This window comes from Leptidea sinapis, chromosome 24, assembly GCF_905404315.1.
Source record: "Leptidea sinapis chromosome 24, ilLepSina1.1, whole genome shotgun sequence".
Classification (NCBI taxonomy): Eukaryota; Metazoa; Arthropoda; class Insecta; order Lepidoptera; family Pieridae; genus Leptidea; species Leptidea sinapis.
The window spans coordinates 1774068-1791169 of record NC_066288.1 but is presented as its reverse complement, the minus strand read 5'-3'; the positions used below and the strand labels follow the sequence as shown (position 1 = coordinate 1791169).

Below are 17102 nucleotides of genomic sequence, written 5' to 3'. Positions count from 1 at the left end.
CCAAATAATATTTTTACTGTCAAGTGTCAAATACCTTAGAATATTGCTACTATAGAAGTAATCCTCAAGTGCCCCTTAAAGAGATAGCAATCGTTTTGACAGGAGTAGTCTTAGGTGTTGTCATATTAATATTATGACTAAAATCGCCCCTCACGGAATTAAATCGATATCATAATGTCATATACTCAACAGAAGAGAATGTAAATTAATTAAACATAATTAACATTATAATTTATTAATTAGAAGAATGCGGGACAAACATTTCAGCGATTTATTCACGAAGTGCTCCGTGGATTAGATTACGTTTTCCCATTCATCGACGATTTGCTAATAGCCTCTGCAAACGAGACTGAGCATCGCGATCACCTCATAATAATAATAATAATAATTCTTTTATTTCAGGCCAATTACGTCCCATAGTTAACATTTATTATTTATTCTAATTAAAAGTAAACTTAAAAACTAGAAAACCATCTTCCAATCTTCTAAGAACAGTTCTTAGAAGATTGGAAGAAAACGGTATCACTATCAACCCCGCGAAGTGTAACTTAGGACAAACGGGCCACCAGAAGAGAAGATTAAAGCCATTACCGAATATTCAAAACCGAAAACTATAGAAGGTTTAAGACGATTTCTAGGCATGTTAAATTTCTATCGTGAACACATACCGAATGCTGTATCAATACAAGCTCCGCTAAACGCTTACGTACACCATGTCAAGAAACGTGATAAAACAATAATTGAATGGACCGACGAAACATTGCAAGCATTCGAAGAGTGCAAGAATAGTATATCTAAAGCTACCTTACTCGCTCACCCATCACATGATGCCCCTATCGCAATATTCTGCGATGCGTCTGACAATGCAGTCGGTGCCGTCCTACAACAATACATCGAAAATAATTGGCAACCACTCGGTTACTTCTCAAAGAAATTCTCAGAGGCGGAGAAGAAATACTCAGCGTATAACAGAGAACTCTCAGCCGTCTATAAGTCAGTGAAACATTTCAGTAAGATGTATGAAGGACGTGAATTAATTATATTCACAGACCACAATCCCCCTCACATTCACTGTGAATAAAACACATACTGCAAACGAAACGCCACGCCGAACGCGATAATTATAATTCATCAGTGAATTCACAACCGATATTCGACACATCAGTGGAAAAAATAATATAATTGCTGACGCATTAAGCCGCATAGAAACAATAGCAGTATCACCTACGATTACAGCGAGATAGCGTACGCACAAGAGCGAGGCAGCAGCATAACACAACTCATTCAACAAGCAAACTTAACCTTCAAGAAAATAAATGTACCTAACACGAACCTAGAATTATATTGCGAAACATCAACAAGTCTTGCAAACATTCATAAGTGTTTTAGAGACTGAGCGTTTGGAGATTAAATAAAACGACTGCTTGAGTAGTATGAAGACTGTGAGGAATATGTGGAAGATATATTTTACTTCAGCTATACGACATATATACAAAATCCTTAAAACTAGTTAACCAATTACAATTGTTACTTAAAAAATATTAACAAGTTTAGAAAATACACACCAATACTAAAGCTTACATTTTGACCAATAGTTAAACTCTTCATTCAATAAGAATTGAGAATAATATTATGTGTTCTATTTCGCTCTAAAACGAATGCTATCGCAGTAAGCCGGCCAGCGAGCGCTTGTGTAAACTCGCGTCGATCATCAAATTCAAATTCAAATATTTTTATTCAAAATAGGATGTGAAATCACTTATTGAAAGTCAAAAAAAACTACCACCCATTCCAAAGTGAATGCCTCAGGTCTGAGAAGAATGGGCGCAACAAACTCAGCGGGCTTTTTTTTTCATCAAAAATATGTTTTACAATTAAAGTAACATTTACAAAGTAACATTGTACAATTAAACTTATTATTTAATAGCCGAAGGGCGGTCGCTCCATTCCCAATCTGTGGTATCATTAAGAAAGTCATTTATGTTATAGTAACCTTTACCACACAAACGTTTTTTAACAATTCTTTTGAATAACGTAACACCTTTGTTTTGAACATTTTCTGGGATCTTGTTGTAAAAGCATATACATCGCCCCACAAAAGACTTACTAACTCGACTAAGCCGAGTAGTAGGCATCATCAGTTTATGTCTGTTCCTGGTGTTAACATTATGGTTATGACAGTTTCTGGCAAATTCACTTATGTGCCTATGAACATACATTACATTATCAAGAATATATTGAGAAGCAACAGTCAAGATGTTAATTTCTTTGAATTTTGCTCTCAATGATTCTCTAGGACCTAGGTTATAAATAGCGTGAATAGCCCTCTTCTGCAGCACAAATATTGTATTAATATCAGCAGCGTTGCCCCATAGCAATATACCATAGGACATAATACTATGGAAATAACTAAAGTATACTATACAAACTATTTAAGTTTTCTTTAGTGTTAATTCCGCCAATATTTGTCTTTAAAACAATTCGACACGTGTTTCGCCTCTACACGAGGCATCCTCAGGACGTGTTGTCTCGCCAAAATCTGGCACGAGACTGAATCAAATGAGCCGGAAGCCGCTCTTCTATACCCTCTTTGAAACACCTTTGTTACGTGTCTCTTCCGGGGGTAATACGTCACAACAGCCGACCAATCACAACGCGTCATTTCATGGGACGAGGGTATAGAAGAGCGGCTTCCGGCTCATTTGATTCAGTCTCGTGCCAGATTTTGGCGAGACAACACGTCCTGAGGATGCCTCGTGTAGAGGCGAAACACGTGTCGAATTGTTTTAAAGACAAATATTGGCGGAATTAACACTAAAGAAAACTTAAATAGTTTGTATAGTTATGGATTTCCGCAAAGTAACGCCTTATTCAATAAATTTTCTAAAGTATACTAGTCGCGCCGTATCTATGTCAGTTAATTGTCTAATTTTTTTAACCGCGTATGCTGCAGAACTAAGTCTGTTCGCCAATCCTTCAATATGGGGGCCCCATTGTAATTTGGAATCTAGAGTTATGCCAAGAAATATAGCAGATTCCACCGGTTCTATCACCTCTCTGTTTAACAAAACATTTGCATTTACATTTTTGACATTTGGTACGGTAAATTTAATGAATTTAGTTTTCTTGCTATTTAACAATAGGTTATTAGCGCTAAACCAGTACACGATGTCAGATAAAATATCGTTCACTTCGTCATACATAGCTTGGTTTCTTTTCACTTTGAAAATCAGTGAAGTGTCGTCCGCAAACAATACTACCTTATGTTTTTTCTCTTTAAGATTAGGAAGATCATTTATAAGGAAGAGGAACGGTCCAAGAATAGACCCTTGTGGTACCCCCATACTGAGAGGAGTCCCAGGAGATCTCCTGCCATTCACGTCGACCCTCTGAATTCTATTGTTTAGATATGAAGTCAGAAGATCGAGCGAATTTCCTTTTATGCCATAGTGGTATAGCTTCCTGACCAGCGTTGAATATTGAACACAATCAAAAGCCTTAGATAAATCACAGAAGATGCCAAGTGCATTCTGCGATTCCTACCAGGCATCAAAAATATTCTTGATCAGCTCAACACCTGCATCCGTTGTTGAACGTCCCCTAGTAAAGCCAAATTGTTTCAAATGAAGTAACTTATGAGAGTTAAAGTAAGTAAGCATTTGGCTTAAAATTATTTTTTCAAAAATTTTACTAAGGGTCGGCAAAACCGACACAGGACGATAGTTGTTCGGGTCAGAAGAGCATCCCGACTTAAATATTGGTGTAATTTTACTATGTTTCAGAAGGTTAGGAAACACGCCACGATTAATACAATTATTAAATACTATTGCAAGATATGGTGCTATGACATCAATTATTGAACTTATTATTTTAACAGAAATGCCCCATATATCAGCAGTTTTTTTCATGTCTAGAGATTTAAAAGTTTTAATTATTTCTCCAGGGCTAACAAAACTAAAATTGAAACTTTGTTGACATCCTATAACATTTTCCAGAAGAAGTGACTCAGCAACACTGGTGGAGGAGACAAGAGTGTTTGTGATAGAAACTGGAATCTCAGAAAAAAAATTCTCAAAAGCAGTAGCAACTTCCTGCTGAGATTGAATTATTGTATTGTTTATTGATAGATTATACTCAATGTTGCGGTCTTTCAATCTTCCAGATTAGTTAATAACATTCCAAGTCATCTTTATTTTATTTGGTGCATTTTTAATTATTTGTCTGATATGCATAGACTTTGCAATAGAACAAACACTTTTAAATAATTTAGAGTATTTTTTAACATACTCGAGAAAAGATGTATCATGATTATACAATGATCTCTCACTATACAGTTCATATAGCCTTTGTCTGCTCCTATGAATGCCAGCTGTTGCCCAATCATTAAATGACAGGAGACCACCCGATTTGACTGTCTTAGTAGTAAATATAGAAGCAAACTCTGTTTTAACTATTTTAAATAACATATCATACATTTCATTTGGATTAATATTATTTTTGAATAAATCCAAATTTGAGAGTTTAACTGACACATTGCCTCTATATTTCTCCATTCGCCTATTATTCACAGGAACAAACGTAAACTTTTTAATTTTAGTACATTTATTGACCTCAATATTAAAAGAGGCTAACTGACCAAAGTGGTCTGAACTCAGTTTGTTAATTATTGCCTGAGAAATGGGTTTATAATTGGTAAATATGTTATCAATACAGCTTTTGGAGGTGCCAGTTACTCTAGTAGGCTCTAAGAAAATATTGGTTAAATCATATGATTTGAATAAAGATCTGAATCTAATACTGGTTGAGGATTTTTCTAATAAATTAATATTAAAATCACCACATATCATGATATACTTCTTAGACTCAGATAATTTTAATAAAACCTCCTCCATACACTTTCAAATAATTCATATACTGCACCTGGGGGTCTGTATATACTAACAACAATGGCGCACTTGAGCTCTGCACAGGCTATTTCAATTGTACGTTCAACAGAGAGGCCCACAATATCTTCTCGTTCTTTGAATTTAAATAATTTACTTACAAGAATAAGAGAGCCGCCACGTGTAGCTTTTTCTCTGCTAAACGCACTTGCCACCTGATGACCACTGAAGTTAAAGATGAGCTCATATTTTCTGAGCCAGTGCTCAGTTAAACATAAAATATGTATATCTTTATGATTTATAAATAACTCCAGTTCAAGTTCTTTACCTAATAATCCTTGCATGTTTTGGTGCATCAGGTTTGCAATTTTACAATTATTACTTATTCTAGTACTTGTTATATTACATTGTGTTTTTACACTGCTAGAGGAGACCCCTATTGTCTTATTGTTTAATTTTTTGGAAAATATTCCAAATCTTTGCTTAAATTAGTACACTGCTCAATAGAAGCAGTGGTTATTAAATTATTACTCTGCTCAATAAAAGCGGAGTCCACAAAGTTATCACACTGCGCAATAGAAGCAGTGCTTATCGACTTACAACTAAACTGCTCAAAAGAAGGAAGGGCTGCCAAATAGTTGGCTGTGTTATAGTATAAATAATATGATAGCGATTTTGCTATCTGTGTTTTATAGAAATTAGATAGGTGTAACCTATCAGATGTCAAAACCTTACATTTTTTATAATTAATTATGTTATTAATGTCTATTATCTGTATTTTATTATTATTACATGTCAAACAATGAGAATTAGACAATAGGGTTAACAAATTGTTTAAATTGTATCGTATTTTGTTTTCCTGTGGCAAATCAGGCATATATGGCAATGTGTACATTATAAGATTAGCTATTTTTAAGCTATTTAATTCACTGTATAGTTTTTGTAGATTATTTTTATTTAAATTATCTCTTCTCCCAATCATTACAATAATAGAAGTATTAGAGCAGTGAGTATCACTTAAAATTCGTTTAATAATTTGATAATAATTTGCCCCTGGCATGCAAGTATTGGTTACTGACTGCCCGTTACTTATTTTATGAAAAATCAACCCATATTTCTTCCCAGATCATCACTGTAGATCTTTATGTGTTTCTCTGGGAAGAATGTATTTGTGGAGGTTGGTTTACAATACCCGGAGAAGTGTGAGTCCCCACAGACTGAGAAATTGATTTTCTGTTACTCTTTTTGCCAGAAGGGCCTGGAGAAATCATCCGATGTCAATGAGCATTGAGCACCCACTCTGTCGCTCATTGATTAAAATTGAATGAATAGTGATCGACCCCGCTACGCTTTAGTAGAGTACGCTCGGCCTTGCTGTGAGGTTGTGTAACGCGGAGCATATGACTGATCACGTGAGTATATCTGCGGTCTTCGAGAGAACGTGATGATGCTTGTACTTCGATGAGATGACTACTGGTGATCTGCATGATTCTATGACTTGATGTACAGCATTATGAAATGGTTCTTATAAAGCTAACTAGCTGACCCAGCAAACGTTGTTTTGCCATATAAAGTATAATTCACGCGATAGTTTTATAAGTAATAAAATATTGCCTATATTATAGCCTGTACATCATTTTGTTCTATTGTCAATAGCTTTTGCAGCGCACGCAAAAATAGGTTTTTGATTTTACACCTTGTGTTACAAAAAAGCATTTTTATTACGGATCCCTAATTTTGATAAAAAATAATTTTAATAATTTTATTTATTTTTATAATTTTAATAAAAAAAACCTTCCTCCATAAATGGACTACCCAACACTGAAAGAATCATTCAAATCGGACCAGTAGTACCAGAGATTAGCGCGTTCAAACAAACAAACAAACACTGCAGCTTTATAATATTAGTATAGATATTGCGGCATATAAAATAATATGTTCTTTTAAGAACGAATCTTTCGGCATACGCTTATTACAGTTAATATGCACAATTAATATTTCTACGATCTATAATGCTACGAAGGTATTACGTTACAAGTTAGATATTAGACATTTGTATTAATTGATGTTATTGGTTGTAGGTACAGCTACATTTCCGTGACCTACATGAATAAAGTGATTTTGATTTACTATTGATCATTTCCGAATGCACTTCCGAACCCACCATACACGCAGCATCACTTTATGACGAGTTAACCCTGGCTTTGCCAGTCCGTGACTCTGACTGGCAACCAGAGCGAGGTGCTTCTTACAAATCAAAATTCGTGGATTGAAAATGCTTTAACCAAATTTGTACTCCTCTTACTGACACTGATTAAGGTCCATAAACGTCACACATATGTCGCAGGAACAGGATGCCGGCGAGGTGGGTAACACGGAGGCGCTTTATTCTGTCATGAAGCAGTAATGTACAAACATTCTTGTTTGGCTAATGAGACTCAACATCTTGTCTTAGGCCGCGTTTCCACCTGCAAGAAAACTTCAACAGTCTGTCTGACAGCAGCTTGCAAGTGTAAGCCCCATTGCAAGTGCTGTCACGACAGTTTGTCAAGCGCTTCTTGCGAGTAGTTGCGAAAACATGTCTGCATCGACTCGCGAAATATCTCGCTGCTTCTCGGTCTAGTTTCGTATATCTCGCAGCAAGTATCACCCGCACGGCTTGTGTTTTTGTTTAAATTGAAAATAATAAGTCATCGGCAAAGTCGTGGTGAATAGTCTCGTGAAGAAATAATAAAGTTAATAGGATTTTATAAGTGCAATCCTTCTTTGTGGGCCCGGCATGCGGATTATAAAAACCGAAATAAAAATAGCTGTGTTTAATTCCATCGTAAAAGAATTCTCTACAACTGAGAATGAAGTCCGAAAAATCGCAGCATCAAAATGAGTCTTTCCTTCGGTGATATTGAATCTCTGAAATGTGTGTCTTGTGACTTGATTTTTTTATAACGTCACCAAGTTTTACTAAATAACACTTCTAAATGAACTGCGGTCATACAAATAAAATTGAAAAATTGTTGACCATTTTCCAGTAGTATTTCACTTAATAAATTATGGTAAACACCAGCTTCACATCTCGTAGAAATCCATTCTCAAACCCAAACTGATCTTTTTTTCTTATTCAATAACAAAATTGTTAATGCAGCTGCTACTCGTGCGCGTCCTGACAGTTCCTATCGCGACACTCGTAATTAGCTCTCGTGCGTAAACAACTCCGCGATAAGTTACGATAGTATGACCCGCGAGCTTCTCGCAAGACATTTATAGCAGAAATAAATTGCAGTAATTAGTAAAACATGTAAACACTATTGCAAGACTTCCACGAGTTTGCTTGCAGGTGGAAACGCGGCCTTAGTGACGCCAGGGGCCGTCTGATGTTAGCCATTTATGAAATCATTGGAACGGTTATGAGAAGCGAGAGGAGATGACGAGTACATGTGAACACAGTAGTTCAGCTGATGTTAAGTGATCAGCGTCGTCTATATTCATCTGCATCACCAGACGAATCAGTCTTTTAGGAGGCGTATGCGGTTTTTTTCGAGGTTTGTCATCTCAGATCATGACACTGTTATAGGTAAATGCTTCAAAATACATAGTGTTCACGTCGAACTAGCGGCGGAGTGCGCGATTCACTCACGACGACAGATAAGTTGTTAAACCAGTTTGAACTCATGGCTATACGTGGTTAGATCCAAACACACCTCGATATGGAAGGCCAGCTTAAAATTACCTAACAAACCTTGTGTAATGACTATGACATTATCATTACTAGGGCTTACAGATGGTTTTCATAATGGCGAATTATGTGATGGCCGTTATGACGTTTTTAGGTGCGATCGTGATTTTAGTGCAATTTTGGATATGTGCAGCATAGCTAAGCTGGAGCAATACAACTTTCTAATACAGCACATAATACTCTTGACTTAATATTTTGCAATTTCCATATTGATATACTAAGAGCTAAGCAGTCACTTGTTCCAGAAGATAATTTTCACCCGTCCTTAGAAGAAGACACAACTGATCTTAATATTAAATTTTTGAAAAATAAATCTATCTCTCGCTTTAATTTTCATAGATCAAACTTTAATGAAATAAATGAAGGCCTTTCCAAAATAAACTGGCATAACACTCTACTAGGAGACAACATCAACGACATACCTACTTGATATATTCTATAAGCAGATTAATGATCTGATAGCTCTGTTTACACCTAGAATTACAAATAAATAATCAAAAAAAATTCCATGCTGGTATAGTAGAGCACTTATACACGTGGTAAAAGATAAATTAAAACTTCACAAAAAAAAGGAAAAAATATAAAAATCCGCTAGATTTTGATGAATTTTGCTTACTTCGTTCAAGAAAAAAAATGTTATAAATTTTATATCGATCGTATGCAAGAATATATCAATAAAGATCCTACCCGTTTATGGTCATACGTTAAATCCCTAAGAACGAGTAATATAGGTCATCCTGACACTATGTCATACAACGGAAAAGATTTCATGATGAGACCGAGATATGCTCTGCTTTTAGTCAACACTTCGAAAGCGTTTTTTGAAAATTCTTAAAGCAGATTCCTATGATGATTATGAACTACCATCGGGTTGCCTTAACAACGAACTTATATCGAAAACTAGTGGACCCGACAGACGTTGTCCTGTACATACGTCTTAAATTTGAAAAATCGGTCCAGCCGTTAGTAGGAGTTCACTAACATACACATGAGTAGGAGAATTATATAATATGGACGGAATTGAGAATCTAAAACAAACTCAAATTCACGGAAACAAACAAAAAAAACATCAAAATCGGTCCAGCCGTTTAGGAGGTAGTCTAATTGTGAATCTAAACCATTCTCGAATCCACCTGAAGACACACACCAATCTCAAATTCACTGGAACACACAAAAATATCATCAAAATCGGTCCAGCCGTTTAGGAGGTAGTTCGATTGTGAATCTAAACCATTCTCGAATCCACCTGAATACACACAGAAAGTTTCATTAGAATCGGTCCAGCCGTCTAGGAGGAGTTCAGTGACATACACACGCACACAAGAATTATATATATAAAGATATTAGTAGATGCACATGAAATAAAACGCATTCTGAAATCACTCAAAATAAATAAGGGCGCGGGCAGTGATGGAATACCTCCAGTGTTTCTAAAAATTGTGCCGATACTTTAGCTTTACCCTAATCAATTATATTCACCTTGTCTGTTAATCGTTAGGGAGACTTCCCTGCAAAATGGAAAGAGGCCCTCATTGTGCCAATATACAAAACTGGACAACGAAACCAGATCGTTAACTACAGACCTATATCAATCCTCAACTCGATGGCAAAAATTTTCGAGATTGTAATACAGAAACGTATTACACCTCTCGTACATAAATTTATACCACCAGAACAACATGGTTTCATGAAGAGGCGCTCTACTGTTACAAACTTGTCTGTGCTTGTTAATTACACTGTCGATAAAATGAGTAAAGGAAAACAGGTGGATGTTATCTATACGGATTTTGAAAAGGCTTTTGACCGCGTGGATCACATGATTCTGCAAAAAAAATTTATATGCGCTTGGTATAAGAGGTGGTAATGGTAATGGTATAGGGCTCCTGTTTCCGCAATTAAACCACTAGCATGGGTCCATTTTGCGTGCAGTAATGGCCGGTTACTCCAACCAGCCCAGCTCCTTCCAGAAGTTCAGAACATTCCTGGGGTGTTCACAGACTTCTTGGAGCGACCTTGTATTGGTTAAGGTTTTTGCCCGTTGGTTGGCCACCCCCGCACATTCCAGGATTACGTGAGCGACCGTTTCGTCTTCGGTCAGACAACCTCTGCACTTAGGGCTGTCCGTTACGCCGATTGTGAAAAGGTGTTTGTTTAGTGATGTGTGACCCGTTAGGGTGCCCACCATTATACGGATGTCATGTCTGTTGAGGCTCATAAGTCTACGTGTCAGTTTGGGCGATAGTGCAGGTATCGCCACCTTCGACTGTCTACAGCTTGAGACATTCATCCATCGGGTGTTGTGTAGGTCGTTGGTGAGAGAGCGTATCCATGAGCGCATTTGGCTGAAGGGCAGTGGCAGAAGTGGCAATGGACCAGACACTGTATTTGCCGATGCCCGCCTTGCAAGCTCATCCGCTGCATCATTACCCAACGAACCACTATGTCCCTTGATCCATTGCAGTTACCTGGTTATAAGAGGCAACTTGCTCCAGGGTTTGGTGACATTCGTGTATTAGTGCTGAGTTGTGTGTGGTACCCTTCAGCGCTGTTAGTACCGCCATACTGTCAGAAAGAAATCTGATGTTGTGGCCATGTACCTTTCTTCTTAATATAGCGCTGGCGGCTTCCTTGATGGCTACGCACTCACATTGGAAGATGGAGCTGTGTGTGCCCAAGGGTATGGAAATGTGTATGTTTAGTTCCTGTGAGAATATGCCGGCACCAGTTCCAGTAGCCATTGGTATAAGAGGTGATTTACATAGATGGCTTTACACTGATTTACATAATAAACTGTAGTTCTGGGTGGTGCCAAAAGTAATTTTATATATGCGTTATCTGGAGTTCCTCAGGGATCTATTTTAGGACCACTGCTGTATAACGCATACTTATTTGACATATTTACCTGTTTTAAACACGCACGTTTCTTGATGTATGCAGATGATAAAAAAAAAATACTATGCCATTGATTCAACTGAAGACTGTCTTCTCATACAAAAGGATTTGAATAATCTGGCAGTATATTACACCAAGAATCGCATATGTATAAGTGGCAGCAAATGCCAAAAAATAACATTCACGAAGCAAAAATCTATATATCTAAGCGTACCGGACTACAGAACCCGTCACACTGCCTTGTTTCACGTCCCCCAAGTAACTACAAATTATGCCCAGAACAATATTTTAAAACGTATAACATACTTATATAATGCCGAGTACGCAGGTACTGACATTTTTGCGACATCTAAGCAACGCTTTTTACACGAAATCTCAATACTTAAAACACACGAAAATAAAATTGTATAACATAAACACGAAAACACTCAATCACCTACACTACACACACACAGACACACACACACACACACACACACGCCTCTTAAATAATAATATTAGCATTAAATAACAGATGTATACCTATTAAAGTTATGTAACTATCATTCTTAATCCTAAATTGGCATATTTGTAAAATTATTTGTAAGTCTATTGTAATGGTATATGAAGCTGTTGGATTATTAGTAAATAAATAAATAAAAAAGGAAATTTAAGGAAGGAAGGTAAATACTTAACAGCACAACTACAAAAATACTTATAAATATTAACAACATTTATACTACATACACTATTTTTTCATTTATAATTATATACATTTTCATTTATTACACACTTAAATCTTCCTGTTTTATATCACCGTTTGTTTCTTTTAGCTGACTTTCGAAGAATAGTTTTCTATGAACTAAAGCTATGCGGGGTTGTCTCAATCCAAAGTTTTCGTTACCCAATTTGCTATACTTTGATTGGCCCTCTGATCCCATTAATTCTCTTAAGGCTTGATTTCTGGCCAAAATTTTCTCATAAAATAAGACTCCACTTTCAACAAAGTCTTGTCCCAACTCACACAGCTCTTTATCCACACAGGTCTCGTAGTAAACTTCTGTCGCATCTTTGAGAAGAAAGTATGTGCCTAAGCCAAAAGATCCAGTGAGAGAATACAATACAAGTCTCAATAGTCTGTGAGCTGAATACAAATTAAATTTTCTATTTATATAAGCAGTTAAATTATATACGAAGAAAATACAAACAAATGGATAGGTTGACTCAAAGATCACTTTGTTATTATGAGTCATTAATATTTCTCTACATATTGCAAATTCTTGAACTCTTTCTGGCATAATAAGTGCTTCACCAAGCTTCTTGCCAACATCTGTTGTTAAGTCCACAGGTTTCAGATTTACCTTAAAATAAATTGAAAATAATAAATATTATTGAATAATTATTTTGTATAATTAATATAATATTATAGATGGGTAAAGATGTAACTTGGTATAGTAAATATTAAATAAAAGTATTAAGAGTATGAAATTGCCCATTTGTAGCTGAACTGAACTGAAAAATTTAAATTTGTTTTTTTTTTTTTAGATTCGACAAACTGTCTGAATGCCTTTGTACTGCCTCCTGAGAAGAATTCCTTTTATGTTACTATTTCTGGCGAATGTGGAGGGTGACGAATGGTTTTTAATTGCAGTTCCTGTACAGTTAAAACGGTTTCTCTTGCTGTATGATCTGGTCAGCCATTCCATTCTTCACTTACGGTTATCATTTAATAATATTCTTTCATTTCTGTATCGATTCAACAAGTCAACACGCGTTTGTGATGCGTTAATGATTTATAAGTGGCATGGTATTTTTAAATATGGTAGGGATTCGATTGAAGGCAAACCCCGCTCAGGTCGGCCAGTTGAGGCCACTACATCACAAATTGTCGAAAAGGTGGAAAAATTTGTACTGGAGGAAGCCCGTTTGAAGAAAAAAAACAGTTATCTGCATTAGTTGGAGTATCAGATACCACCATTTCGCGAATCCTACATGGCCACCTGGGTATGACAAAAGGAGCGTCTGTACAGATTTTGGAGCGGATTGTTACCGGAGATGAAACACGGGTTCATCACTTTGAGCCTGAGTTTGGACAAGAGTCCATGCAATGGCATAAAAAGGGAGCACCGCCAAAGAAATTTAAATTGATGGCTACTGTTTTTTGGGATTGCAAAGAAAAGGGAAGAACTATAACCGGAGAATACTTAGCAATGATACAAGAAAAAATAAAGAAGGCTATCAAGGAAAAACATTGAGGATAATTGGCCAAGGGTGTGTTACTCTTGCAAGACAATGCGCCCGTTCACAAGAGCAGAGTTGCAATGGCTGCTTTGCACACGCATGGTTTCGAATCTCTGGTCCACCTACCCTACAGTCCAATCTAGCCCCTAGTGATTTTTATTTGTTCCCCTTTTTAAAAAATGAGTTAAGGGGAAGGAAATTTTCCAACAACAATTTAATTTATAGATCTAATAAATGTATTCAGCTTAAGGGATTATATTGAAAAGAAGAAATAGATTTATTGTTTTATTTTATTTAAAACCCTTTCGATCCACGAACCTCCCCTCATACGTACTAGGGTGAATTTTCAAGTGTGTGATGGCAAAATCCGAAACTATGAGGTATCTGCATCAAAGGGTTTATGAAAAATCAAGATTACTATCTGGTAATTAAACCTGTTAATTTGGAAAAAAAGACACACATCTGTACATTTAAGAAGAGTGGCTGTATGCTGTCATCATATTCAATCTTATTATTAAGGAAACAAAAAAATAATAATACTGAAGATTCCTGGTATGACTCTCAGGAATCATCAAAAAAAATCCAAAGGCTAGTCTTCAGCTCTAATAAAATAGCATACAGCAGAAGACTGGCCCTCATTTACCCAGATCCCCTAGGAATACAAAATATGGTCAGTTATAAAAGACATGGACTGCTCTAAATGACCAGCCTACATATAACATTTATTAAGCTCATTAGAAAAAATAAATACATTTTTATTTGTAACAGAATTTATGGCCAAAGTCGGTAGAGATATATTGCTTTCAGCTTCACTTACACAGATCATTATCGAATCAAGTCTTTAAAGCTCCAAGTTAACAAACACCAAAATTATATAGTTTCATATTAATGTACAAAAGAAAGCCATGTTGTTTTTCATAATAACAGGCTAGATCTAAGTCCACACTGGCAAAATAGAGATAACCTATAAATTTTACCTAAGATGGTGTAAAATATCAATATATTACATGGAGTCTCTTAATATATATAAATTACGTGTCACATTGTTTTTTCCGCAATGGACTCCTAAACTAATGAACAGATTTTCAATGGAGACTTCAGGGAGTTCAGTTTAGTCCAACTTGAGAGATAGGATAGTTTTTATTTTGACCCATAATTATTTTTTTTTCAATGTATGGACATATTTTCTATGAGAGAATTTAGTGACACACAGTTTGACAGTTCCACTGTGAAACAATTTCAACAGGGAGCATTTTTTATGAAATAATTCTTGATGTTTTGAAATATTATTGGCAAATTCCTATAAAACAGTTTCTTTTATTATCTACAGAACAATGTCTGTTGGGTCAGCTATAACTAGCTGATATAAAAATTATAGGAAATATTGCTATGTTGATTTTTGGATTTTATCTATTTCTATGCTTTAACTAAATGTAAATCTATATTATTTTGGTATTAAAGAAATCTGTAAAAATAGACAACTTCATGTGTGCATGACAGTCCATCAATGTTTTATTAATTATAAAACTAGGGAATGAATATTGTCCTTGAAGGATTTCAGCTTTAGTAAAAATATTATATTTAAGATTTTTTTTAACTAATTTAGACTTATAATTTACTAACTAGAGTATCCCATTATGTATAAATATTTATTAGATTGTAAATAAAATAATTTGCTAACTGTAGAAGCTGTAAATGTTGCCTTAAGAATAATTGTGTTTATTGGTACTTCTTCTCATTAAAGCTCTACTTTGCTGAAGTTGTGGTTAATGATATAAAACTTCTACATTCAGTGTTATTTCTTAACCAACATTGATAAATAAGTTTTGAGTTTAAGTTTAGTACATACAGCTACACTTAGAGATAACATCTTATTAAGATATTAGCCCAATTTTATAATAATATTTCAAACACTCGTAATGTACCTGAATTCCATCCTTTTCTACATCATCCAATGTTTTGTAGGTGAAGCTTGACGGAATTCCCACTAGACTGCCAAATTTAGTACTAGTACTCCCTAAAAAATAGGTAATACAAAAAAACTTAATGTAATACATATAACTGCATAATACAAACTTTTCAAAAAAAGTGAGTTAGTCACTTATTTGTAAAAATAATATTGTTTTAATAATACAAAGTACAAGACAACATTGAAATAAATATTTTAAAACTATAGATCGGCTATTATATTGCTTTACTGGAAATTGCTATTAATTTATTTAAATGATAATTGGGATAGAAATTGGTTTATCTGAATAGAATGGTTTTCAAGTTAAGGCATTGTTTTTATTATATTGTATGTTTCCTCCATATGGCATAATTACTGATTCTAATTGGTTTTGCATAGATGTGATTTGGGTTATTAAATGGTACAGTATCACACATAATATTATGTTACAAGGGGTAGGTACATAAAACTTTCAAAGCTTTAAATTGATAAATCCATAAAACTATACCTGCATGAAATAGATCAAACCCAAATACAGAAAAGGGTTTAATCAATTTTCTATGTACATCTGATATTTTAAGAGTGTCAAGACACTTCTGATGTCGTTCTTGTATTTCTTTAGGAAGCTCCACTGGTTTTCCATTACTGAAGAACATATTATTGAATTAGATGGAACAAGAAGCTAGTAATTAAAGAGGTACTATACAGCAGCAATTATTAAGCTATATTTTACCTACCTGTAATGGTGCACAATCTCTCGGTACTTATCAATTAGAAATGTATGTGGACAGAATCTTACTGCAGTTAGGGTTAAGCCAGTTCCAGTTACAACAGCAAAACAAATTTTTCGGCCTTGTTCTGTTAAAAACCATGAGACCGGTCTTCGGGTGGTCATTTCTATAAATTAAATAATTTTTAATAGCAGTCAGTACAAAACCCAGTAACAATGTTAAAACCATCCACAAGCTAAAGGGAATTTTTAAATAATTTATATCCGCGTTTAATTATTATAACATTTAAATATAGTACATTAATTTTTATCTCATGAATCATAAAATAATATTATGTTGATACTTGACCACAGAACACTTTTACTCTAATGAGTTTCCTATTATTATACTCTATTTTTCTGATCTAAAAATTTTTTTTTTTGGTTCTGTTCGTCCATCTGGACAGGCAAAGGGGTCAAAAGCCCATACAGCCAAGTCTTCATTTTTGCTTTTCTATTCTTCACGTTACACAGCTTGTTCAAAGTCAAGCTAAGTATTTATATAATCTTCATCTTCAAACATAAATAGAACAATTTCCCATAAAAGTAGTATTTCGTGTTCTTCATGTTTCATTTTCTTCATATACATATAGGTTCGCTTGAAAGACCGAAGCCAAGTCTTTTATTGATATGTTCTATAATCTAGAATTTCTAATT

The 17102-nt window shown here is 35.1% G+C and overlaps 1 protein-coding gene across 4 annotated transcripts; it reads right to left on the bottom strand.

Annotated features, from left to right (window-relative positions):
- Positions 1 to 12220: 12220 nt before the first annotated feature.
- On the bottom strand, positions 12221 to 16819 carry LOC126971656 (transmembrane protein 177). 4 transcript variants are annotated; one of them, XM_050818033.1, is made up of 5 exons: positions 16756 to 16819; positions 16414 to 16573; positions 16185 to 16321; positions 15654 to 15745; positions 12221 to 12848 (listed from the first exon to the last, which is right to left on the bottom strand). In XM_050818033.1, exons 2-5 carry the CDS (start codon positions 16569 to 16571, stop codon positions 12273 to 12275), a joined length of 963 nt encoding a protein of 320 aa, XP_050673990.1. In that variant the 5' UTR covers positions 16572 to 16573; positions 16756 to 16819; the 3' UTR covers positions 12221 to 12272. The 4 variants fall into 4 exon arrangements, with proteins under 4 accessions (XP_050673990.1, XP_050673991.1, XP_050673988.1 ...); XM_050818034.1 differs by lacking the exon at positions 16756 to 16819 and adding an exon at positions 16706 to 16724; XM_050818031.1 differs by lacking the exon at positions 16756 to 16819 and having other exon boundaries at positions 16414 to 16749.
- Between the last annotated feature and the right edge of the window lie 283 nt (positions 16820 to 17102).

What these genes read in the sequence shown, in the direction of transcription:
- LOC126971656 (XM_050818033.1), bottom strand. Translation starts at nt 16,571, where the DNA reads ATGACCACCCGAAGACCGGTCTCATGGTTTTTAACAGAACAAGGCCGA. An exon ending in GAGATTGTGCACCATTACAG is followed by an intron (nt 16,322 to 16,413) that starts GTAGGTAAAATA and finishes TATGTTCTTCAG; the next exon opens with TAATGGAAAACCAGTGGAGC. An exon ending in TAGAAAAGGATGGAATTCAG is followed by an intron (nt 12,849 to 15,653) that starts GTACATTACGAG and finishes ATTTATTTTAAG; the next exon opens with GTAAATCTGAAACCTGTGGA.